The sequence below is a fragment of the Nyctereutes procyonoides genome, unplaced genomic scaffold, assembly GCF_905146905.1.
Source record: "Nyctereutes procyonoides isolate TBG_1078 unplaced genomic scaffold, NYPRO_anot_genome, whole genome shotgun sequence".
Lineage (NCBI taxonomy): Eukaryota > Metazoa > Chordata > Mammalia > Carnivora > Canidae > Nyctereutes > Nyctereutes procyonoides.
The window spans coordinates 24977600-25003230 of NW_026575128.1; the positions used below are offsets into that span (position 1 = coordinate 24977600).

A 25631-nucleotide genomic window follows, 5' to 3' on the forward strand; every position below is an offset into this window, starting at 1 on the left:
TTTATGAGTTTACTTGTAACACTAATGCATGGGAAGGCCTTATTCCCAATTTTCCTGAATTATCGAGTGAGATGTCTTTCTTTAAATGAGGAAAGGACTCAGCTCCTTGGCAACAGACTGCATATGGCATCTTTATTGTTAATAGGAAGTGTGATATTCACTATAGTTAGTGATTTTAGAAGATTCATTCTATTATTTTATGCAAATAAATTTGATTGAAAATTCAGCTGGTTCCTTGGGATCTGTGTCTCATATGGTTACACAGATGCTGAGCACACACAGGCAGCAAACGATAAGTGCGTCCCTGGGGTTATTGATTAGTCCTTTGTCTTATTTTTCATTATAGAAAGAGGTCATCTCGCCTGGACTCTGAAAAGCACTGTGACAGTTTGCAAGGGGAGAATCCCAATATAATTTAAAATTCCAGATTCCTTCCATAATTATGGTGGCTGCCTTCTGTTTAATTTTAGGTGAGGGTCTATCAGCTGAGCAGGTTTCATAGTTTCAATTGTTCACGAAACTATAATTTTCTCAGAGTGAGTTCACCTCCTAATCAAATGGGTGAAATCCTCTGAGTATTTGCCTTAACTCTTAATACATTTTGATTAGCCTCCATTTGACAAGAGAAAAAATGGCCCAGGAGATAAGCTGCCCTATCAGTTCATCAGTTTCATTAATCTGTCAGCATGTGCTGATTATCCTATCAAGTTTATCAACAGCCTTGAATGTGTCTTCTAATTCACACATTTACATATTATTAGTGCCCTTTAGGGATCAGTGATGGATTATAATGTCTGGCTGGATTCAGCCTGTAAGTACTCATTTTTCTCAGGGCTCATTCATTGATGCTTTCAGGACCACTAACCACCCCCCCCCATCCCCACCTCTGCCCAAGCACTTGTGTTTATACATACAAACATTATCCTTTTTCCATCCTATTTTCTAGTTTATTTGGAGGTTAGGAGAAATAAAGGGGTATGTGTGAAAAAAATACAACTATATTTGAGTGTTCTTTTTAGTTTAATGACTCAATTCATGGCAGTGGCTTTAAAAAAAAAAAAAAAAAAAGAAAACAAAACTCTCCAGTCCCTCATATTTTCCCTTCCTTTGAACGTTTCATGAGAAACTTCTATTTTGTATGCTACCTGCCAGTAATTGACATATCCTTAACACCACATGAGCAGATTTTTCCCATTTATATATTAACAGAAAATGACACGTCTGATTAATTTGCTTCCCAATTTAATTTTTCTATATTTTATCTAAGACTGTTGATTTTTTTTAGTGGCAATTTCTAAGTAACCTTCAAAAAAATCCTATTTAAAATATATTTTCATTATTCTTTTGATTTCATAAGATCAAGATGATAGTAACAGAAACTGTTGAGAATGAAGCCATCCAAAATTATGTGAATTACAAACATAGCCAGTGATACAAAGCAGAAGATACTAAATGTTATTTTTAAAAATAAATGAACTTTCACCTAGGTGGCTTTTGTAATTAGCAAAGTATTTGAATATGTGAAATAATAAGAGACCACATTGCAAAGTAACTACTAAAATTGATCCTAGCCAGTTGTATAAACATTATTTTTGTGGGTCTCCATTGCCACTTGAGAGAACAGGTAGGGTTAAATGGAGATTCACTGTGGTGTGAAGTCAGATAGCCCCAGCTCACACTATGGCTTTGACCTTTAAGCTAGGTGACTTTGAGCAAAATACTAAACGGAAGCCTCAGTTTCCCCAAGTATAAGACAGCCCTATTAGGAGCATCAGTGAAAGGGAATAGAAGGGAAGGGAGAAGAAATGGGTAGGAAATATCAGAAAGGGAGATAGAACATAAAGACTCCTAACTCTGGGAAATGAACTAGGGGTGGTGGAAGGGGAGGAGGGCGGGGGGTGGGGGTGAATAGGCGACGGGCACTGAGGGGGGCACTTGACGGGATGAGCACTGGGTGTTATTCTGTATGTTGGCAAATTGAACACCAATAAAAAATAAATTTATTATTATTAAAAAAAAAAGGAGCATCAGTTTGAGGATTGATTTAGGTGGTGAAAGTACAACATATTGGACCAAATGCCCTACCTGGTGAGTGTTTCATAATATTACCTTCCATTATAGTCACTGTCCTTCCTGAGGGACTGTAAGCCCCAAAGTCTTTGCTTGTAGTATGTCAGTTCTTTTTGTATTTACCCACATACGTATGATTTCTTTGTACATAAGATTTTGGCCTAGTGATGGTCTTGCAATCACAGATAGTCAACAGGGATCACGTTTGGCTCGGGTCTGTCTACGTTAACTCTGTTAACCAAAAGTGAAACAGCATACTCAGTTAATGCCCAGTTGACTGAATTTCATTAACAAAAAACACCCTCTAAATTAAAATCATCATATTTAGGCTAGAGTTTCTTCTCCTTTTCCCGTCATGACATATTTTTTCCTCTACACTTAGGCATAATTTTTTTTTATTCTGACACCCATTGTAGGCCTTAATTGACTCTCGGTTTGTCCTCTTCTCAAATTATAGTTATATTTTAGGGTCTTAGAATGTTAGAGATGGAAGATTCTTATCTTAAAAATTCCTCCTGTTATAATGTCTTTTATTTCACAAAGTAGAAATTAACACCCAAAGAGTTGAGTTGATCTTTTTAGGATTATAGTTTGTGTTAAAACCGGAAGGGTAGTTTCTGGGGTTTTGTTTTTGTTTTTTAAGATCTTTAAATTTTTATGTGATCTCTGCATCCAACATGGAGCTCACATCCACAACCCTGAGATCAAGGGTTGCATGCTCCACCAACTAAGCCAGCCCCAGGGCCCCAGAAAGGTTGTATCCTGATTTAAATTCAAATGCTTTTTCTATTTAACCCTTGGGTGTTACTGAAATTGGCATGTTCTTTACTATGTTAATATAGCTTTTATTTACCTATGTAAAAAATCAGCAAAATGTATTTAGATGTAGATATAGGTATATTTGTCTTATTCCTCATCCAAATATATATGAAAAAACCTCTACGTTTTTACTAAAAATGAGAAAACACCTACAAAAATGAAATATGCAAGATATTAAAAATTTTTAATGTAGGATAATTTTTAACCACCTTTAATTTTTCCTTTTTTGCCTCTATAATTGTTTATTTCCCTTATTATGCATATGAAAACATTGCTTTTGAATATTCCTGAGATTATGGAAAGCTAAATTAGGCTGTAACTTTTAATTACTTTTATCAGTTTGAGCCCTTCCAATCCCAAAGGTCATTTTGAGCCTATTTACTATTTAAAATAAAATTACTTGGCTTTCTCAATGCAAACTAATTGTTGGGTTAATTATATAAGCAATTTAAGCCATTTCATCTTGTTAATATATCAGGAGAACAAAAGGGCATAACATGTTGCCTGGAGTAATAGGGAATCTAGAGTTATTACTGCCTTGTCATTGCAGTGTATAATTGCTCCATTTAGAAAAAACTCTGTATGCAAAAAAAAATTTTTTTAAGTCACAAGTGCTGGGTGGAAGTTACAAAGGTGATAGTGGTATGAAATGGAAATAGCCCATATGTTTCCTGTTCTTATGGAACTTTCTAGGTGATTTCACAGTTGGTCTGGAGCTCTTCAGTACCTTGCCTTGATATGTAAATGCCTATAAATAAGATGGAAAATTATATTATCTAACCTTGAGAATATTTTGTCTATAACTATAGCTTGTGCTATGCGGTCTGGACCAAACAAACCAAACCAACTAAACAAGAAAAATCTCTTTTTTATCTCTAAGGTGACACTAGTTGTCACAATTTGCATACATATTTATATTTTCCTGTTCTTTTAAAAAAATGTGTGTTTACAATGGGTAACACACTTTTTATGTTACAGAGAGATTGTATTTTCTTCCAGGGGAATGGCATGATGATGATCCATTGCTGTTTATTGCCTTATTTGCCTTTATTTTGATTTTACCATTTTGATTCTCTTAATCTGAAAATTTCTAGTTTTCTTTTTAATACACATCCCTATTGCTTCTAAAATCCCAGCTCAGTGATAGAAAAATATATTTTTCTCCAACAGTCTGCAACTAACAAATCTTTTACTTATGTAGATTTGAAATTGAAAAGATGTTTTCTCCTTATATTCTCTAGTAAGGGAGGAATCTTTTTATTTAATTTTCAGTTTTGGGGCAGCCCGGGTGGCTCAGGGGTTTAGCGCTGCCTTCAGTACAGATCGTGATCCTGGAGTCCCACATCAGGCTCCCTGCATGAAGCCTGCTTCTCCTTCTGCCTGTGTCTCTGCCTCTCTCTCTGTGTGCCTCTCATGGATAAAAAAATAAATAAAATCTTAAAAAAAATAATAATTTTCAGTTTTGTATTAAAAACCTCAGTTCTTTAATTACAAGAGATTTCCTTAAATCTATTTGAGCCAGTCAGTTAGAATGGGGAACAAAACAATAAATAGGAAACACAGTGAATGTATTAGAGCAATTTTGGAGTAAAAACTTGTCTAAATTTTAGAATTGTATTTTTAAGAAAGAGACTTGTGGAATAAAGGAGTCAAGTGTCATAAATGGCTAGATTCCTTACTCTCAGGTAAGAACTGATGACAAGATGTCAAATATACAAATATACCTCCTGAAAACAAAATGCAAAAATTCTTTCTTTTAAATTTACCTTAACTCTACTTGAAATAAGGTACATTATATGCTGAATTCAGTTGGTGGAATGGCCGTAAAGGATTGTTTTTCTCTCAGCCTTCTGTAGGTTTTTTGGTTTGCTAGGTATTTTTTTAAAAAATTCAATCATTTCTTTTTGCTGAATTATTCTAGCACACGCACACGTATGTGTGTGTGTTTACCTCACCTTGTTTTAGAATGCATGTAGCATCAAGATACTCAGAATAAGTTTTTGACTTGATGGTTCACATACTTAATGTTTTCTTCTGTGACTGGCTGTTCTTAAGTGTATTGCTCAAGGCATTTTGCATGCTGACTGTGAAAGAGATGGTTTTCAACTGTGTGAGATCTGAACTTCACATCCTTCAAGTGTGGAAGCATTAACACTCTGGTAGTGTTAAGCTTTTTATACCATCTGCTTCCCCTGTTTTGAGTTCTGGTGATTTTCCTACTATTGCTTCCACTGGCACTCTTGAAAATTAGTGAGTCAGCCCTACAGATATGAGTATGACTATATAATTGGGTTAGCCATTGATCTATGTGCCTCCAAAAAGATTACTGACTTGTAGTTTTTAAGATAAATCTATTTATTGCACTTTGATTTTTTTCATCATCAGAAAGGATGAGACCAGGAGACCATTGTTGGGTCTCCCAGTCCAAAAAAGTGAAATGTAAATTTGAGAGATTTTAGAAGTTCATTTTGTAAGATATGGAGCCAACAAGATAAGGAAATCATGAACTTTTGGCTGTGTATCAAAAAGAATAAATATATAAAATTCATAATCAAAATCATTAAGATTCTCAAAGTTCATTTTACATTATAAAACTGCAGTGGTTTAATTTTCTTCTTTTCACCATTCATTCTTGGTACAGATTCTACATTATGTGCTATGGTTACAGACATTAATTTGCTAGGCATTAGTCTGTATACTGCAGAGGCCAACATCTAGCTCGGCTGCATTAAATAGGTAATATATTTTGTTTAAAGTTTCAATTAAACCCAGGACCAGAAGATATATGGTCCCTATGGGGAGTTTGAACACTTTCATGCCAATAGTAGGGTTGCTAAGAATCATGCTTGGTCTAGATGTCACTTGCTTTCCTGGAAATATGATATGAGACAGTTGATTATATTTCATTGCTATTAAAACCACATGAGCCCACCTGTTACATTAATTCATACTTTTGCCAGTTTAGTGGTAAAAGAAAAGATTGAAGTTTCAAAACTTTATTTTTAAATTGAGTTATAAGGAAATGAATATACTCAAATTAATACCTAATTATATCCTTATTCTCTGATTTCTAGAGTTTCAGTATTTCTGCTTGAAAAAAAATATATTTTCTGATGCTTCAGTAGAAATAAATGAGAAAAAAAATAGCATATGTTTTGCTCTTTTATTGGGCAATATCCATGAAGTGAATCTTTTACTCAGCGGTAAATATGGATTAGATTATTCTTTTAAAAATGGATATGTTATACTTGAGAAATTAACTGGATTTCAAAATCTGGCATTCTTAAAAGTTGCCAATTTTGAAAACATTTAGATAAAATTGATATAATCCTGAGTAAGAAGAAAATCTCATTATAAAGGATGTAATTTTGAAAATCAGTGTCAAGGAAACTGTAAGTTACATGTATCTAAAGTAATACAAATAAAGTTTAAAATTAAACACATTACCTGGCTGCCTCACTCGGAAGAGCATTTGACTTTTGGTCTCAGGGTTGTGAGTTTGAACCCCACATTGGGTGTATAGATTACTTTAAAAGTAAACAAATAAATACACTTAATAATAAATAAAAATTAAATGCATTACTGTGAGTGCTTCACTGTGTATGCATTTGTACCTGTTTTTCCTACTGGTTAAAGAGAGACTGTTTTCTACATAAAAATCTCATTTAACTTCCCAAATGACTAGGAACTACTGTTATACTCAAATTGAATAAAGAATTTAAAAAGAGCATGCAAAGTTTTCTTCCAGATTGCAAGACTTTTGCCAACATGTTACTTACGGGCATGGTGTTTTTGAACTGTTTGTTATAAAATCTTATTTTCAAGTCATCATTACAAATAGGATGAATTTTTAATTATCTGATAAATCTTAGCAAGTAATATTCATAGAAAAATACAGTTTAAAATAAAGTATTTGTTATGTTATAGAGACATATTGCTTGATCCAGAAATACATGTGAAATACATTCCCAAGAAGATATGTATAACACTAAAAATGCTTTTATTATACTCTTTTGATATTTTCCTGCAAATATTTCAAGTTGTATGTCTTCGAATACTATTATTTTCATTAATTCTTTACAGGCTAGTACAACATTTATTCATTTTTTCTTCTTTCCTCTGTTGTAAACCTTGGTTTTTAAAACCCAGGTTAGCACTTCTTTGTATTTCTAGTGATCCCTGGTTATTCCAGATGTATTGAGCCATTTTATTTTCTCCATTGTATTGTATTGAGGACAGTATTGTATTTTGGGGGGAGAAGATCATCACCTCCACCAACATACAAATGAAAACACACAGTCTCAACTTCTGTATTTTGGAAAATTCTGAGCATTTAACAGGATTGGCTCTAATATTTGTTGATGAACTATTTTCAGTGATTTATTTCTGTGAAAACATAAAGGGATTGATTAGCCTAAACAAGTCCAGAACCCCAGTAGCATGTAATGAAATATTGACCCAGGCTCCTGGCTTTTTTCCAAGTTAAATTTTGATGGCACATCAGATGTTTCCTCTATATAACCTTACACTAGAAATTAGGAACTTTTTAACTTTCACTAAAATTTAAGCTCTTTCTTGATGATTAGTTTTTTATTTAATAAGATGCATATTCAGTTTTTTTTTCCGTTACATTTCCTCTTTTTGCTCTAAAACTACCCTTTCTGGCTTTCAGCTTTCTTCTTAAGTTTGATGCAGTAGAACTTGGTGAAGCGTTAACATGTTGAACCTTTTCATAACCCTCCATAATTTAAGACTCGTATTTCATTTTACTTCTAATCCCTCCACCACAGTGGAAGAGGTTATTTAATTGTTGAAGTCTGTTGTCAGATACAAAACAGCTTCTAATTTCTGTAACCATTTTAATTTATTTTTTCCTGCCCTGTACAGTAGCTACTGAGCATTTCCCATCGGAACTAACGTATCTAACGCAACTCAACTGTGTTATTTTACAAGGATAAGATCAGGTTGAGGAAAGGATTAGGATGGAAATATAAGAGATTCACAAACTTTGATGGCCTACAGTTAAGTTTATGACATATATAAATTTTAAAAAAGCCAGACTCCCTAAGGTTTCTATATTAATGCCAATACAGTGAATTAAAAAGTGAGAATAAAATCACAGCAAGTTAAACTCTTGATGTAATAGGCTCCTGATGTCATATGGTTCTTTCAGACCACAGATTCTAGAAAATGGAATTGCTTGGAAATTTCTCTTCAGTGACAGTCTTGGTAAAAATACAACATTGAAATCTTAAGTTGATACTCAGTATGTCAATTTATCAGAAATTTTTCGAGACTCTTTGGAACCAGAGGCTTTCTGAACTTAGGTTAGAGGAGAGACGAAGAGTGTACTAAAGGGTTTTCTGCCTGGCTCTACACATCTCACAGTCTAGCTTGAGATCAGGAATAGTATACTTGGAAAGATAGGTATATAAAAAAGGGAAAGGAAGCTTTAATACATGAACTGAGTACTAATCTTGGATAAGGAAACTCATTTTTCTAGAAATTTCCCTTTCAAATTGATTCATACATTATAATTCACTTGCAATAAACATTTCAGAAAGACTTATCAAAAATTTGACAAAATGATTCTAAAATTTATCCAGTAGACATAACAGGAAAATAGAGTCAAGGGGGGTTAGAGAAGAATAATGGGAGACATGCTCTACTCAATATTAAAATATTAGAAAAACCTCCATTAGTTAGAAACTAACTACTGGATAATATAGCAGTGTTATATTAGTATAAAAACTGAGGAGCAGACCAGTGGGACTGAATGGAGAGCCTACACACAGATCAGAATTCTTAGGGGTTTTTTTGTAGATAATAAATGTGAAAATAAATATTGCGAGAGAAAGGGAGTTCTTAATCAGGGACAATTAATTAAATGATGTTTGGAAAAAATAAAATTAGACCTGGATTCCACATTATATGGCAAATGTATTTCATATGGAATAAGTAGATAATTTTAGTAATACAACTATATAATTAGAATTTATATCCCTATGATAAAGAAGACTTCCTTAAGCATAAAAGACAGTAACAAAGCTACAAAGGCAAAGTCAACTTAATTTGCATATATAAAAGTTAACGTAGTTGACAGAAAAACCCTTTTAACCATCTTTTGCATATCAAAAAGAAAAAATATATCTTAGTTGAAAAATGGCTTAAAACTATAAATGGAAAAAATCAATGACTTGCAAATAAAAAATACTCATGGCTAAGAATTTGTGGAAAAACTTTGTAAAAAATATATGAATTTTCATTAAGAATTAAAGTAGGAAAATCGAAATAATAGCATTTTTTTCTTTTTCAAATGGACATTTAAAAATACTAGAATCTCATTTTGATGAGGACTTAGAAAAGTTGATCTTATATAATACTTGTAGAAGTGAAATAGGTACAGTATTTTGATGAGCTAACTTGGTATTCTGTATCCTGACCATTCAATTTGCTAATGCTTTTTAGCTGGAGAATTCCACTGCTAGGGGCAGCCAGGGTGGCGCAGTGCCGCCTTCAGCCCAGGGCCTGATCCTGGAGCCCTGGATCGAGTCCCATGTTGGGCTCCCTGCATGGGGCCTGCTTCTCCCCCTGCCTGTATCCCTGCCCGCTCCCCCGTGTCTATCATGAATAAATAAGTAAAATCTTAAATTAAAAAAAAAAAGAATTCCACTGCTATATATGTATTCTAACATAATATTAACAGATATGTAAAAAAAAAAAAATGAAGACAGTTACAAAACAGGTGGATAATTGCTGAAGTAAAGTACCTGCATAAAAAATTGGGAGAGAAATTTGAATAATAAAACATTGAATATTAAGCTTAATGAGAAAGTTTAAGTTTTGAAATAATCCTATTTTTATTTAACATAGTAAAACAGCAGAAGGAACTTAAATACTTAAAACTAACAAAATAATTGATTAGATAATTAATTTTTTCAATATTTAAAATAAATTCTAGAAATACATCAGAATTTTACCACTATCTATAGTAGTAGAATTCATTTCATTTTATAAAATTATCATATTCCCAACTTTATCATAAGCAGATATAAAGCTTATAATTAGATAAATACATAAATATTAAAAATTTTACAAAAGAACAACGGGACTTGATCTAGATATGGTTAGTCTTGACTAGATTATCTAGAAAATCCATGAATATAATAGTTCCTTTTTAATTAGGGTATTTGTCACAAGTTTGTGAAATGACTACGTATAAGACACTAGGCCGTGGTGAATCTAAAATAATTATATCATTTGGGGGATTATGGAGTTATTTATTTTTAAATACTTGCAGAAGGCAGACACTTAACCGACTGAGCCACCCAGGCGTTCCTGTTTTAGTGTTTTTTTTAAATAGGGAATTGGGAGATGTGAGAATTGGATGAAGGCAGTGGAAAGGTGCAAACTTGCAGTACAAGATACTTAAATACTGGGGACGTGATGTATGACATGATGACTACCGTTAGCACAGCTGTATGGCATATTTGAAAGTAACTAAGGAAGTAGATCTTGAAAGTTCTTATCACAGGAAAAGAAATTTTTTTCTTTTCTTTATTTTTTAAAGATTTTATTTATAGACAGAGAGAGAGAGAGAGAGAGCACAAGCAGGGGAAGAGGCAGAGGGAGAAGGAGAAGCAGACTCCCCGCTGAGCAGGGAGCCCTACGTGGGGCTTGATTCCAGGATCCCAGGATCATGACCTGAGCTGAAGGCAGACTCTTAACATACTGAGCCACCCAGGCGCCCTTGTTTTTCTTTTTAAAAAAATATATGTCAGATGACGAATGTTAACTGAACTCATGTGGTCATCATTTCACAGCATGTGTAATCGAGCCATTGTGATCTACCCCTTAAATTCACACAGAGTTGTATGGTTAATTATATCTCAACAAAATGGCAAGACAAAAAAAGGAGAATCTAAACTGAATCTTAACGCAGAGATATACGATCGAGCAGGGATGAGAGAAACAAAAGGTAACTCTAGCAAGTATGGGTACTATGGCCCGTTACATACTCTATCCTTTATCTGTAAGCAGAGCTGTCCAGTAACTTGAAACATGAGAATCAGTGAGATCTGATCTATTACATCATCAATAATCCAGCATTCCTTCCTTTAAGGAGTTAGCCTTTGGCTGAGTTATTTAGACCCAGGGCTTTTTAGGGAGGAAGAGTGACATTATTTGTTCTTCATCTGAAACTGGTTTATATCTGCTTGAAGCCGGCCTGGAGACATCCAAATCCCTTTTGTCTGCAAGGGAATCGGGAATAAATCTGGGTGATGAACCTCATCACTACATCATCACAGCAAATCTTCTCATTCTTATGAAAGTGCCTCTATTATGTCATTTTTTTTTTCTGCAGAATAAGAAGGAAAAATAGTCATCATTGCTTCTTTCCTCCTGGGTGCTCTAAACATTTTTTTTTCTATTCTTGTAAGTCAAGGAGAATTACAGTACCAGAGAAGATAACTTAACCCTCCTTTCTCCACCCTATTCCTGATCAAGTATTTTCATTTCCTTCCCTATTGAATGTAAAATTTTCTTTTCCTGTGGCCATTTCCTTCATGTTATTTTTATGATTTTAGTATTTTAATCAAGCTTGAAGAATTACATATATGTCATTCTCTCCTAAAACTGAATCCACCGGTGGCACTTTTCACAGTTATTTTATCTCCTCTCTAATTATTTTTTTATAGTATTTGGACAGAATGGTATGGTAGAAAGAACCAGAAAGAATTCTAACCTGAATCCTGAATCTGGAGTTTGCTTAGTTTTGAATATTGAACAAATCGCTTAGTCTCAATGAGCCACAGCCTCTTCATTTGTGAAATGGGACTGATGTAAATTACAGTGTACAGATAATATAAAAGTATAAATATATTCAAGATGTTAGTAGGTATTCGATAAATAATAAACTTTGTATGGTAGGCAGCCTGATGCCATGGAGAAAAGCATGGGCTTTAGAGCCATTCTGACCTTTTAGAATAGAATTGGTTTCTTTTTTTTTAAGATTTTATTTATTTATTCATGAGAGACACAGAGAGAGAGAGGGGGCGGGGGGAAGAGACAGGCAGAGGGAGAAGCAGGCTCCCTCTTCAACGTGGTGGACTCGATCTCGGGTCTCCAGGATCACGCCCTGGGCTGAAGGCGGAGCTAAACTGCTGGGCCACCTGGGCTGCTCTAGAATAGGATTATTAACTGGCCTTGTGCAAGTCACTTAGCTCTCATGAGCCTCCCTCCTCAGCCATAAAATGAGTATTCTGACCCCTAGTATGAATTAGAAGTGAGAAATGAGAAGCTTCTACTTTGTCTGTGCCAGGACTATATCCAGTTCTTGTCCGTATATTGTTTTTTCCCTATATCTTTATTGAGTCATTTTTAAAACACATTTAAATTTGCCCATTATCATTTTCTTGCATTTTAGGGTTTGCATCTTGATTTTATTACCGTTTTTATAGGCTCTTTTTGTGTTAAGATTAACCATAGAACTCAAGTGCATCTTATAGGATACATATTTCCCTCTTAAGAGTTGAGTAACATATGCAGCAGAAGCATTTTTAAAGGTCAACTATAGATTATTATTGTTCTCCCTTATTCCTTTAATTCAGTAGATAAGCCCAAGGCAAAATGAAATGATCTTGATGGTCAATGTATCACAAGGCTAGGAAACAATTTTCTAGGAATGAGAAAGAGTATAATTTTCCCCTGCACGGGAGAGTTGAAAAGTTTGTGATTGTTCCCTACCAGCAGGTTAAAGCAGTGTGATTTGAGGTCAGGTTGTCCTGGGTTTGAATTCCAGCTTTACCACTTCCTACATTTATGACTTTGTGTGTTTTATCTAGCCACTCTGCTTCTCAATGTCCTCATCTGTAAAATCCAGGTAAAGACATTCCTTAATAAAAAACGAGAGTCATGGATAAGGCAACTAATACAGATGTTGAATGATTTCATCTTGCAAACCTAATCTGAACAGTTACTTGGTAGTGGTTGAATGAGAGTAATGTGTGAAGGCTCCTCGTGGGACTGAGTGAGAGAACATTCTACATGCCCAAAGGTAGAGAATGAGAGGAGAAGGTGCTCATAAATCAGACATTAGCCCGTTATGGCTTGCTACCCTAATGCATAATCGTCAGTGAATGATCGTCATTGTTATTACTGAGACACAATGAATGGTTATCTGAAGTTTTTCTGAGTAGTAATGAGTAGGACCTAAGTAGGCTGGTCATTTACATTTTTCATATACTTGCCATGATGCATTATTATATTCCTTACAGCCCTTTCTTATTTCCCCATCTCACAAGTTTTCAAATTAACAAGTTACTTCTGAGTCCTTTCTGAAGAAAATGGGCCAGCCACTAATTATTTAGCAAGTTAATATTTCATTTCAAAATAGCTTTTAGTAATAGCTGTAAGACTGGAAAAAATAGAACACTTTCTGAAATGATTTTCAGACAACTTACATACACAGATTTCAATCTCAGAATCACTGTGAAATTGGGATTCTCTCACATTTTTTGTTACAGAAAGCCTATAGTTTACTATTCTACAAGTTAGTTGAATTTTTTATAAATGAAAAGTAGAAATTATATTAAAGGTAATGATGGTACAGCTTCTAAAAGCTGACCTATGAGCACTGTACCCAAAGAACAATTTCAGGCCGATTCCAGTCAGAATCTGTAATCCCTCCCATCATTCAGCTTAACTCCTAAATTAGTCTATGTTTTCTACTGGCTTTAGAATCCCCTTTAGAGATCAATATTTGGGTATAATTGGGGTATAATATGTAACTTGTCATTAATTACTTTAAATGTATCAATACCGTAGGGATTATTGCATTCTTTGTTATGTAAAGCATATCTAGTGTAGTTTTAGAATGAAGAAGTGGTTCACTTTCCCTAGGAAAAAAAGTGCTGTTTGCTTTTTTGGGGAAACATTTGTTAGCTCAACATGGCAAAAAGGAAAAAAAAATCTATGGCAATGTTTTCATTTTTATAGAGATATAATAATACAAGATTACAGAAATAGGAAAATTAAAAAAAAAATCAAGCTTAATCCTACCAACAACTGTGTTTTGTGTATTCCATTCCAGGCTTTGGTCTTTGCTTCAGTATTTCTTGCAGTGCACCCGAGCATTCTATTTAATCTAACCAAATTCTTCTTAAATGCAAATACACTTTAAGCTTTAGATTAAGAGAAAAAAATTCCAGCTATCGTTTTTATGACAGGCTAGTTTTAAGAACTGTTCTGAGAAGTAGAAACACATAGATATGTGTGAGTGGTATATACATTTTTGTGCATATTACAGTATTTTTTACTAACGAGCCAAGCAAAAGGCACTCAAAAGGTCAGGAGACTCAGATCAATTCAATTTATCAAACATATTTGTATTGATAGCACTGTGCTAATACAAAGAGAATTTGATTAAAATAAAAGGAAGCTAGTTCTTCCTTGAAGCAAAGATGTATAGCCAATGTGGGCAATACATTTAGGAAAAGCTTGTGATTATGCCTCTAAACAGCAAAAGCTATCATGATTATGATTACTTAAGCTATAAAGGTCTGCTTGACAAATAATTCAGGTTACTGGTCTTTTATCTGTTCTTAGAAATTGAGTAGCTTCTGTATTTGCAGTGCTTATTAAACCTATAATGCTTAACTTAAATGCACAAATCACCTTAAAATATAATACTCTTATCAGGTAAATACTCATCCATAGTATAAGCAAATAAGGGAGGGGGGATGATAATAATAAGTAGACAAGTGATATACGTTTGACTTTATTTCCAGTTTGTTTTTTTTTTTTGTTTTGTTTTGTTTTGTTTTCCTCTTGCTTGGCTGTTGGTGAAATGCTCTTTGACAGGTAAAATTTGCATAACTTGAAAGTAATAACTGATGGCTGAGGATCTTCAGAATAGCTTTGTACATGGTACTGGGCATGCTAAATAATTGTCATACATTCAGTGGATTTTCCAAATGATACTCATAAGTTTTATTAAAATATAAAATGCAAATAATTTCTAAAAAAAAATCTAGTGCCAGTGCTTAATCCAAAATATTTCTAACTCCTTCAACTAATCTTATTTTCTCAAACAGTGTTGTAAATCTTGGCAGGACCTTAAACTTCTTTGTCAAGGTCTTCATAATTCTCTCTTAGTATTCATCCTATAAATACTTGAATATCTAAAGGGATAAATGAATATCAATAAAAAAGCACAAATTGTACTTAAGAAAGAGCAAACTTTTCTCTTTCTATTAAGATTTATTTATTTGAAAGAGAGAGGGTGCAGCAGGGGGAAGAGGCAGAGGGAGAGGAAGAGAATCTCAAGCAGACCATGCCCACCCCTTCAAACCCAGTGTGGAGTTTGATCTCACTACCCTGAGATCATGACCTGCGTGGAAATCAAGCATTAAATGCTCAAGCAACTGAGCCACTCAGGTGCCCCTAAACCTATCTTTAAGAAAAAGACAAAGGACCTATGCTTGTGGGTCTAGTGTTACTAGGTTAAAAATCAAAGCTTTATTAGTTACTAGATTTTTTAATTTAGCCATTTCACTTAATTTCTCCAAACACAAGTTTCCTATCTGTAAAATGGAAATTCTGATGACTTTTTGGGATTCAGATGAGATAATGGGTAAAAGTCCTTGCTACAGCGTCTGAAATTCCATGGAATGTAAACACAATGATGTGACGCTATTGCAGCTGTTGGAAAGCTGTGTCCTCAGGTTGATCTTCGTGACTTTCTTTCCAGGTGAAGCATACATGCGATTAAGCAAACTCCCTGAAGCAGAGCATTGGTATATGGAATCCCTGAGATCCAAGACTGACCACATCCCTGCTCATCTTACGTATGGGAAACTGCTAGCTCTAACAGTGAGTAACTGCCTTCCTCCCTCACCCTTTTGAAGCTGGTTTTTTCCATGCAGACTGAGATGGATAGAGGTTAAGGTACTGGTTCTCAGCCAGTTAACTCAGACTGTTAGGAGATAATGATGGTAGTAACACTGTTAGAACTCCGTATAGAACATGTGGTAAAGTGTATTTCTTTGGGGCTTGCCACAGATAAACTGTGGTATGTCATGACCCATGGTGTAATTTAATGGAAAAATGGAAACAGTGAATCTCAAATATGGATTACATAATGAATTTGTTATAATAACAATATTTGTATAAAGATTAGGTTCTACAAACCACCATTAACCCCAAATCGGCTACAGTGTAGAGCAAAGTCTGATTCTTTCCTAATAGCCAGCATCAGGTGAGGCTTTGCATGTGTGTTAACTAGTGTCACCTGGAATTCCTCCTAAATGGAGATCATTCCTTAAGGGAAGTGGAGCCATCATTTGGCCACCCACTACATGACAAGCAGTCTCGGAGGCCGCATTCTCATGGAGGTGGTGTGTGTCTGAAGCGTAAGAAATTGCTGGCATCCTACCATTGTGACTTTGTGTGTTTTCAAATAATCTTTCTGTCTTATTTTGCACTCTAGGGGATTGCTGAAACTAAATAAGTAAATTTTCTGAGTTTATCCAGCTGATAATAAGTAGTAGAACTAGCCTTCAAAGCTAATCTGAATTGTTATCTGTGCTGTTTTAGTTATATCACTTAATCTCACTTCAATATTAATTAAAATACATGACTCCCAGAAAAGCATAGAACAGATGGTCAGGAAAGTAACTCTGAAGTGAATTCATAGAAAAAGATCTTATAATTATTTAAAAGTAATAATACTTTATTTTCTACAGAAGATGGTAGACTAAACACCTAAAATTACAATGCATCCATTTGAAGGTACCACTAAAGTGCTATTTTTTTAAAAATATTTTATTTATTTATTTATTCATGAGAGAGGGAGACAGAGGGAGAGAGAGGCAGAGACACAGACATAGGTAGAGGGAGAAGCAGGCTCCATGCAGGGAGCCTGATGTGGGACTCGATCCTGGGACCCCAGGATCAGGCCCTGGGCTGAAGGTGTCACTAAGCGCTGAGTCACTTCGGCTGCCCTAAAGTGCTATTAAATTATGTAGGCGGACTCATTCCCCAGAAAATAAACCACTAAAATATGTCTAGATATGCTTAATAAAATAGATATACTCTTGATGTGTAGCTGAGCTCGAAAGGAGTGAGACAATTTCCTAGGAGCCAGAAATGAGGGGTAACTGAATGCCAGAACAGTAAACAGTTGGCTGATCTACAGCTGATTTTGGATAGTTTACTATCCCAAAAAAGTTTACTAGTTGTGGTCACCAGGGAGAATGGACTTCTGTTTGTATTCATTCTTGCTGGAATAAGAGAGAATCCCAATGGAAGGCCAGGGATTAGATACCTAAATAAAGGAGGAAAATTTATACCTTCAGTGAAAGAATAATCTAGAATAAGTTTGCATACTGATTTAAGAAGGTCACATGAAGGTTTGCCTGCCCCAGCACGGGATATGAATGGAGAAGGAATGAGTCTGCACTACTGACCTCCCTATATCAGGCTTTGAGTTTTGAATTTACTTGCATGATGATGAAATTCCCAGATGAAGAAATTAAATAAAAATTGGACCACTAAAAACTCTTGCTGAAGATGTCTTTCAAAGGCACACAATTAAATCTGGAAGGAGCTGCTGAGTATGTTGCAAACAGAATGGTGAACAAAGAAATGGTGATCATGTGGCTAAATAAGGAATGATAGTCATAAATATTATAAATATTTATAATATTGAATAGAATATTGAGAAGGGAATAGCCTCACCTGAACAATCAGAATGGTGGGGGAGATGAAATTTAGCTGATTTTTGGAAGTCAGAAAGTGGAAAGACTACCGATTTGTCAGACGGCGTCCACCATAGGAAGAGGCTTTGGAATGGATAACAATGCAAAGAAATCTTGCGTGCTCGAAACCCAGAGAGACTCAAGACTTGATGGCAGCTGGCATGGGAGAGAGTGAGTTAAGGAGCCTTTGTTAAATGGGCTAATCAGCTGTAAACCATCTGGAACAGTTAGGTCTCTCCTCTCCTGTGCACGATGCCAGCAACCAGGCTCTCCCCTCCAAGGCACAGGGAAAAGAAGGCTTATAGTGGCAGAGCAATTGAATAAGAGAGGTTCATGAGTGAGGAACAGCTTGCACAATCAAAGGTGAAATGGAGAGAGGACCGAAAAGGTTGATTCCATGTCTTCCAGTGGTGTACACAGGTTGTCAGTACCCTCCCCCCCCCCCCAATGCAAGCAGAAAACCCAACAGCACAGAGTTTACACTCACCCAGCACCACCCACGTGCCCATGGGCACCCTACCTCCCAGGAAATTGTTGAATTCTTATCTGAAGAAACTGAATCACTGTAGGGAAAAGAAATCTGTATACCTACATGTGGAGGTCACTTATAAACAGCTAGCTCCCTAAACCGGATGCACAAAAGTGGATCTTTGCCATTGGGGAAGCACACCTATAGCTGAGGAACTCCATTCAGCTTTGATTAAGTAGCTTTTAATAACAGTGGGCAACTAAGGATCTTGGATCATGTTTAGAAAGCCACCACTGTAGAAGACTGGAACTGAAGCAAATTATTAGGAGAAGGAAAGTAGAGGAAACGAAGAATTTTTAAAATTTAATCCTTAGAGATGGTAGGAGAACCTGAGTGGCTCAGTCAGGTTAAACATCTGCCTTTCACCCAGTCACGGGCACTGAGGGGGGGACTTGATGGGATGGACACTGTGTGTTATGCTATATGTTGGCAAATTGAACTCCAATAAAAAAATAAAAAAATAAAAAATAAACATCTGCCTTTGAGTTGGTCATGAGCCCGAGGTCCTGGGATCGAGGCCCTGTGTTGGGCTCGTTGCTCAGCTTCTCTCTCTCCCCCACGCTTGTACTTGCTTGCCCGCTCTCCTTCTCTCAAACGAATAAATAAAGCTTTTAAAAAAATAAATCCTTAAAGATGGTAACAGAGTATTTTATAAAGCAGGATGCTATAAAAACATAATGAAAAAACAAAAAACAAGACAACCTTTAGAAATTAAAAATATGATGGCAAACAATGTTCATTTAAAGGATATGAGAATAGGAACACCTAGCTGGCTCAGTCAGTAGAGCATGGGACTCCATCTCGGGATTGTGAGTTCAAGCCCCACATTGGATGTAGAGATTACTAAATAAATAAATAATAAATAAATAAAGGATAGGAGAATAAAGATGAGGAAATCTTTCCATATGCAAATGAAGATGAAAAAAAAAGATATGAAAGAAACTAATATGAAGGCCCAATAGGGAAAGAAGAGAGAAAGGAAAAGGAGAACATTACTCAGAATTGGAGGATATAAGTTGCTTTTTCTGCCATTTACAGGATCACTAGTTGAAAAAAAATTGTCTTACCTTATAAAAATCTTTTCCTATTCTAATAGGATGGTAATTCACACAGTTGCACTTAAGAACAGAATTCACAAAAAAAAAAAAAAGAACAGAATTCACATATACCTCATGCCTCAGCTACTGTCCTTGAGATGTTCTTACAGCATTTAAATGGAAACATCTTTAGATTGATAAATGGCCACCTTCAAAAAAATCTATAAAAGTTTAAGATGCCTGATTTTTTTTTAAAAAAGTCATTTAGCATAGGAAAAAAAGATGAAAGCTCAAATGTACTGAATTCTGGATATACCTAGACCATGACACTGCTTTGGATATAGAAACCATGTGTTCTTTTTTTCTTCTTCATTTCAAGCCTGAATATTTTAACTTTCCTGTACCAAAAATATGATTTTACAGGCTGCTTTATTTTTTAAAAGGCATTTAAAAAAAAAAAAAACAAGACTTAGAAGTTTTAATTTACTGAAACATATGGAAGAGAAGGAAAGACTCGTGTATTACAATCCAAATTTTAATTCCCCCCCACCAACAAAATTTTTATAGTTTCCGACTAGCTGATTAGTTGAAATACAAGCCTTATTATGGAAGGGCTTCAACTCACAGTGCCAAAACCCCCACAACCATCTTTAGCAGTTTCTTTTTGAATTATAAGATTTGGCAAATTTCTTATCCCAGTGGATTGCCTTTTCTAATTTTGAGTTTGTTGACCTGGTAATATGTCATTGAGTTAACATGGAATTGGCAACGTAGAAAATGCCACACATTTTGACTTCTGAATGCTTTAAACATATTATAAAACGGAATTGGCTATTAGTCTCAAGAGAAGAGGAATAGAAATGGGGTGTGGTGTTTTTCCTGTTTGGTCAAAACTGACCACAGGCGAAATATGTAAAAGTGACATGCAGTTAAATCAAATGTAGACTGTAATATAAGACTTAATATAAGAATTATATTTTTATAAGAGAAATTATAAAAAAAATGAATATTGGTTTTATTACAGCTAGTATGGGGTTTTTTTTGTACGAATTTTTCTTTAAGAATTTGTAGTATATATGATATTTAGAAAAGTTCAAATAGATTTTGAGTTTCCCAGAATGCTTTGACAAATTCCATAGATCAGTTCCTTTTTTATACCCCTGAAAAATGTCCTTCACCTCTCTCTCCCTACTCAAATGTTATTACTTCTGTGAAATCTTGCCTGAGTCTTTCAATATTTTTCCTTCTCTGTACTTCCGTAGTACAGGTTTTGGTATCTTTGTAATAGCCCTTCCTAGACTGCATGGCAGACATAAATTTATATCTTTTGACCGTAGACATGGAGGAGGAACCAACTTTTCACTTACCTTTTTTTATCACTTCAGTATGTGGCATTCCACTATCTTGGTAACTATCCCTGTACCCAACTGGTGCATTGCATTTTTTAAGTTAGTTATTTAAGGGCTGGGAACATGACTTTTTAACATTTTTGTTTCCCTGCTCGGGTCCTTGTTTCCCCATTAATCCCTTCTTTTAGCCAGGATGTATATTGAAACTTACTACTCCATGCTAGGCATCACTCTACTCCCAAGGATATGGACAGAATAAGTGAACAAGAATAACATGATTAAACAGTGGACGCAGTGTAATCTTCCAAGACCCTGGAAGGGGACGTAGCACAGAAAGGGTGTATATGTCTTGAATGCCTGTGATTGATGTGTTATTTTGTGATGCCTTACACTGAGTTTTATGTTCTTTTATAAGTGAGGAAACTCAGCTTCAGATTTAAGCAGTATGTCCAAGAATAACTTAGCTAATAAATAGTAGAGATTGATACAACATCGGGGTTTTCTGAATTGAGCATCATTAATTTTCACTTTATACTACATAATTTTAAAGTGGAGTTTTATTTATTTATTTAAGATTGTATTTATTAGCACAGGAAGGGGGAGGTTCATAGGGAGAAGCAGACTCCCCACTGAGCAGGGAGCCCGATGTGGGGCTTATTTTTAAACATCACCTCTAAATACTAGTTTGGTTTGAGTGGTTAAACACATTTTTATTATTAGACATCATAGGTCATGAACTTAAGACTTCTGTTTTCGGCTGTTGGCACCTTTAGGTCCTACATTGTAAGAAGAATACAAATTTTCCAGGATACCCTAGGGAATAGCTCTGTCTTAGGGTCACTGGTACCCTCCATGTTTATAGTTGGGCCCTGGTGACATCTCTTTAAAAATATATGGAACTTTCATACCAATGCCATGTCCAATTAAAATACTAAACACGAGCTCTCATTAAAATTGTGATTTATTCCCTGCTTGAACTTTGTTACCCAGGGCTAATGCCATGAATTTAAAATTGGGCATGCATTAAGAGAGAAAGGAAGGGATAACATTTCCATTCTTTTGGTATTTCAGATGATTTTATAGTTGTTTCTAAGGCTGTGTGTTCTGTATCTGTGTGCACATCCTTACTTTAATTTTTCTTGGTCTTCCTCTCTTTTCGTCCTGTTCAATTTATTTAAGCCAAATATTTTGTGGTTTTTGTGAGCCAGTAAAATTAATATTGACTTAAATTGTAGTAAAAGCTCCTTGGCTGTTAGCTTACTTTCCAAGTTTGGGTTAGTAAGAGAGAAGGAAGGATATGGGAGACTCTGACAGTAATTCTTGATACAGAAAACCTTTATTTTGGCTACTGCATGGAAGCACAGAGCCAGATTTCTGTGTCTAGCCAAAGTTAATTGGGCTACATAAAACTCCAGTTGTGAAAGTACTTGAGGTTCCATGGTAATGTTCCGTTCCCCAGGCCACGATGGTGTCGAGGTAGTCTATCTGGAAGCACGGTGCTGTGTGTTTCCTCGGGTCTTTTGTAATAATTATTTCTGTTTAGATCGAAGATTATTTTTCCATTTGGCCCTCTTTAAAGCCAAGTTCTTCTCATTTTGTATGTTGACTAGCACTTGGGTTGCATGCAATCACTGCACAACCGTGTTTAGATTGGAGGGAGATGGGGACAGGATTTCCCTGTGGCTCTGACTGAACCATCATTAGGATATGTTCAATTCAAGTTGCAAAATTTATTCTATGAGAAGAGAAGACATAACATCACACGTATCATGCTGCTAAAATATTGAATGAAATGTAGAAGAAAGTTTAATGCAGTATTCAGCTAAGTATTTTATATGCAGTTGCCTCATTTAAACATAATTTAGTATTCTGGAGATAATATAGTTAGCATTACAGTATCTTTACTCCAAAGCATAATGAATCTCGTAGTTAGTTAGTTTGTGTCAGAAACCACTCACTCACTCTAAGATATGCATTTTGTTATTTAGAATCAATCATGTAATTACTTATTGCCACTAAGTGACACAGGAATCTAGATATCTCAAAATATTCCAGACTTTTATTCTGGTTTTTTTTTTTTTTTTTTTTTTGGTATGTCAGTAGAAGTCATTGTTAGAGATATTTTCTTTTGCCAGAGTCTTAGAAATCATAAAAATTAAAATGATCAAGTCCTCAGGCATTAAAGGTCACATGAAATAATTCTAGCTGCTTTATAGCTCTATATGCTGCTGTGTTTGAAGAAAAAAAGTGAGCTTTTTATTTAGGTGTAAATAAGGTTCTATTGCTTTTAAACCAATTTACATTGCATTGTTATTTTGTTGATTTGGTTTCTGTGTTTGGTCTATAGTTACCATCTAATGCAATTTAAATAGCCCAGCAGGCTCAGACCTCCTAATCCCCCAGTACTCTGGCATCCCACGTTACTGGAGCGATGGAGATGGAGAAGTGATATTTCCCTTAAATATACCTTGGTTTCCTTGCAGGAGTCTTAAAAAAAAAAAAAAAACAGTCCTTTATTAAAACTTGCATTTTACACACATTTTCTGAGCCTGACCTTTGTAGTAAGTAGTGGGAATCTGAAGACCAGCAGGGCATTCCCTTTACCTCAAGGCCTCAGTGTATTCTGTTTAGGAGAAATTCATAACAGGGCCAGCCCTAGCTACTGGAGCTGCAGGCCACCATGCTTAGAACCTTCGTCATGGCTTTTGTTTCAGAAGGGACAGTTATGTAGGTACCTTACTTTTACTTCCTTACTCTTTTTTATTGTAGTCATGGGATTCTCTACCACTTGGTAGTCATTGTTCTTCCACTTTACAGTTCTTTAATTTCTTAAATAAGCTCCAGTGATGTATTACTGTACTACATATATTAGACTTCATGACTTCTTAGCTTGTTATTGTTTGACTCTGCTGTCATGTAATAGAGCATGAAAACATTTTAATGTGAGCTAAACACCTTATATTTTGTGTTACATTTTCTCACTTGATGGTTTTTTTTTTTTCCTAATAGAAAATGCTAGTAGCATTCCTTGGTAGAACAACATCCTGCTCTAAGCTTATGTTTATCTTTAGGAAAGGTGGTACGTACAGCATACATTTTCAAAACCAAGTATTTTTTCTCCCAAGTAGTTAGATCAACACTTCTGCAAAAAGGAATTGCTTCCCCCCCACTCCCCGTGGCATCTGGGAATGAACATATATATTCTCTCTCTCAATCTCTCTCTCTCTCTCTCTCTTTCTCTCTCTCTCTCTCTCTCTCTCTCTCTCTCTCTCTCTCTCACACACACACACACACACACACACAAGGGGGCCACATCTGTTCCAAGATGGGGAAGTTTTTTTCATTTTTGCAGTCTCATAAATAGGTTCGAACCAGCCAAGCCATGAATATGTTCACAAACCCATAAAGTTTTTGTGTTTCTCCTTCTATTTACCCACATTGCATTTGAGAGGTACTTCCTACAATTAGCTAATATTTGTTATCCTGCAATCAACTAGACCTCTTACATATGCTATGCAAATACGACCTCATGCAGTGCCACAATCTAGATACCCACTATATAGATAGATGAAAAAGCTGAGGTTCCCAGAGGTTCAATCCATCAGTGTCCAAAGCCTACTGGAGTATGCCACTCTTAGATTTTTCTGAAAGCTGTACTATGTAAATTGCTCTCCAGCCTTTTGTTTACTATGATAAAATATGCATAGACAGTACCTCATGTGCATAAATGTCTAACTTCCAAATACACAAAAATTTATTTTTAAAACAAATCTCCATTCAGTTTTTAGATTTTCTCATAATGCAGTTCTGAAGTGAAAAGATAATCTCTGTGCATGTTGTTAAATTAAAAAAAAGGATTTTAATAGAGGTTATTGTGAAAAGGATTCAGGTATCTATGTATGTAAAGTAACAAGGAAATAGTGAAGTTTAAATTTTTAACTTAAATATGGTATATGTGGTATATGGCGCACTATGTATAGCATAGAGTTTTTCTCGTATTTTAGATTTTTGAAGGAAGGACAGTGCAGATGCCTGGGTGTAGTAACTGCTGACCTTTACCTTGTGGAACATTGAGTTGGAGCCAGAACACCTGAGATTTACCTGCCTAATACTTATTTCTCCTCTTAGTGGAAAGCATAATTCTTTTCAAAGGCTTACCATTGCAGGACGGTCATTTCTGTGGTATAATTGAGGCTCTTTGTCAAAAGTGACAAGATAGGGTATATTCTTGGCTGTTCACTGTAACTCATGTTCCCTGTAAGAATTCTGTAGGTGGAAGACGGCCGCATACAGGATTCCCCCATAGTTAGGACCCTTTGGTCAGTTTGGTATTGGCCATGTGGCATTGGGTTTAAGGTGGGCACAGACCATGTATTATATGTGTTATGATGTCATATAATAAAGAAATAGGTAGTGGAGTTGTTAGCTGTGATAGTCAATCTGAAATTTTCGTCCCTGAAAAATAGCACCTGAAGATATCGTGTAGTATATAGTATTTTTTTCTATTTCTTATTTCTTGAGACGAAACAGTAATCGTTAGAAGAACAGAATTTCTGTCTGCTGGAATCAGAAATTTACTCACCTTAGGCAGAAAATATATTTTTAAGATACCTTTGCATATCTCACAGAGATTGCCTCAGCAGAGGTATAGGATTTAGCTGAAATCGGTTATTTTGGTTCAAGATAGTTTCCTGAGGATGTCTGTTTTCCGTTTTTTTCCACCTGGGGTGCACATTCTTCATAACTGGCAGTTATCTTCTGCACTCCATTTTCACTTATGTGGAAGAGAGGGGTCTTGCATCCTGTCCCCAGCCCCACTCCGACAGTATTGGAATATTCTATATATTGCTCAGTATACACATACACACACACATACTGAATTTGGTAACGTTGCTGTGACTATAAATATGAACAAGTTGATCCAGTAAATAATGTTACATGGTGGGGGTGGATCATACTTTTACAATAAAAAGAGAGATTTCAAATACAGTGAAATTTAAGGGTGCCAAAATTTTGCCACTGCTGTTATTATTTTGATAGTTTCTATTAACTCATTATGCCCAAAATG

General features: G+C 35.3%; 1 protein-coding gene across 2 annotated transcripts in view; it reads left to right on the top strand.

Moving 5' to 3' along the window:
* Positions 1–25631, top strand: part of TMTC2 (transmembrane O-mannosyltransferase targeting cadherins 2) — a 391175-nt gene that overhangs the window by 251615 nt on the left and 113929 nt on the right. For both annotated transcript variants that reach the window (XM_055341449.1, XM_055341450.1), the window contains exon 8: positions 15641–15762. In XM_055341449.1, the coding sequence (XP_055197424.1) occupies positions 15641–15762 (122 nt within the window). The remainder of the gene's footprint in view (positions 1–15640; positions 15763–25631) is intronic.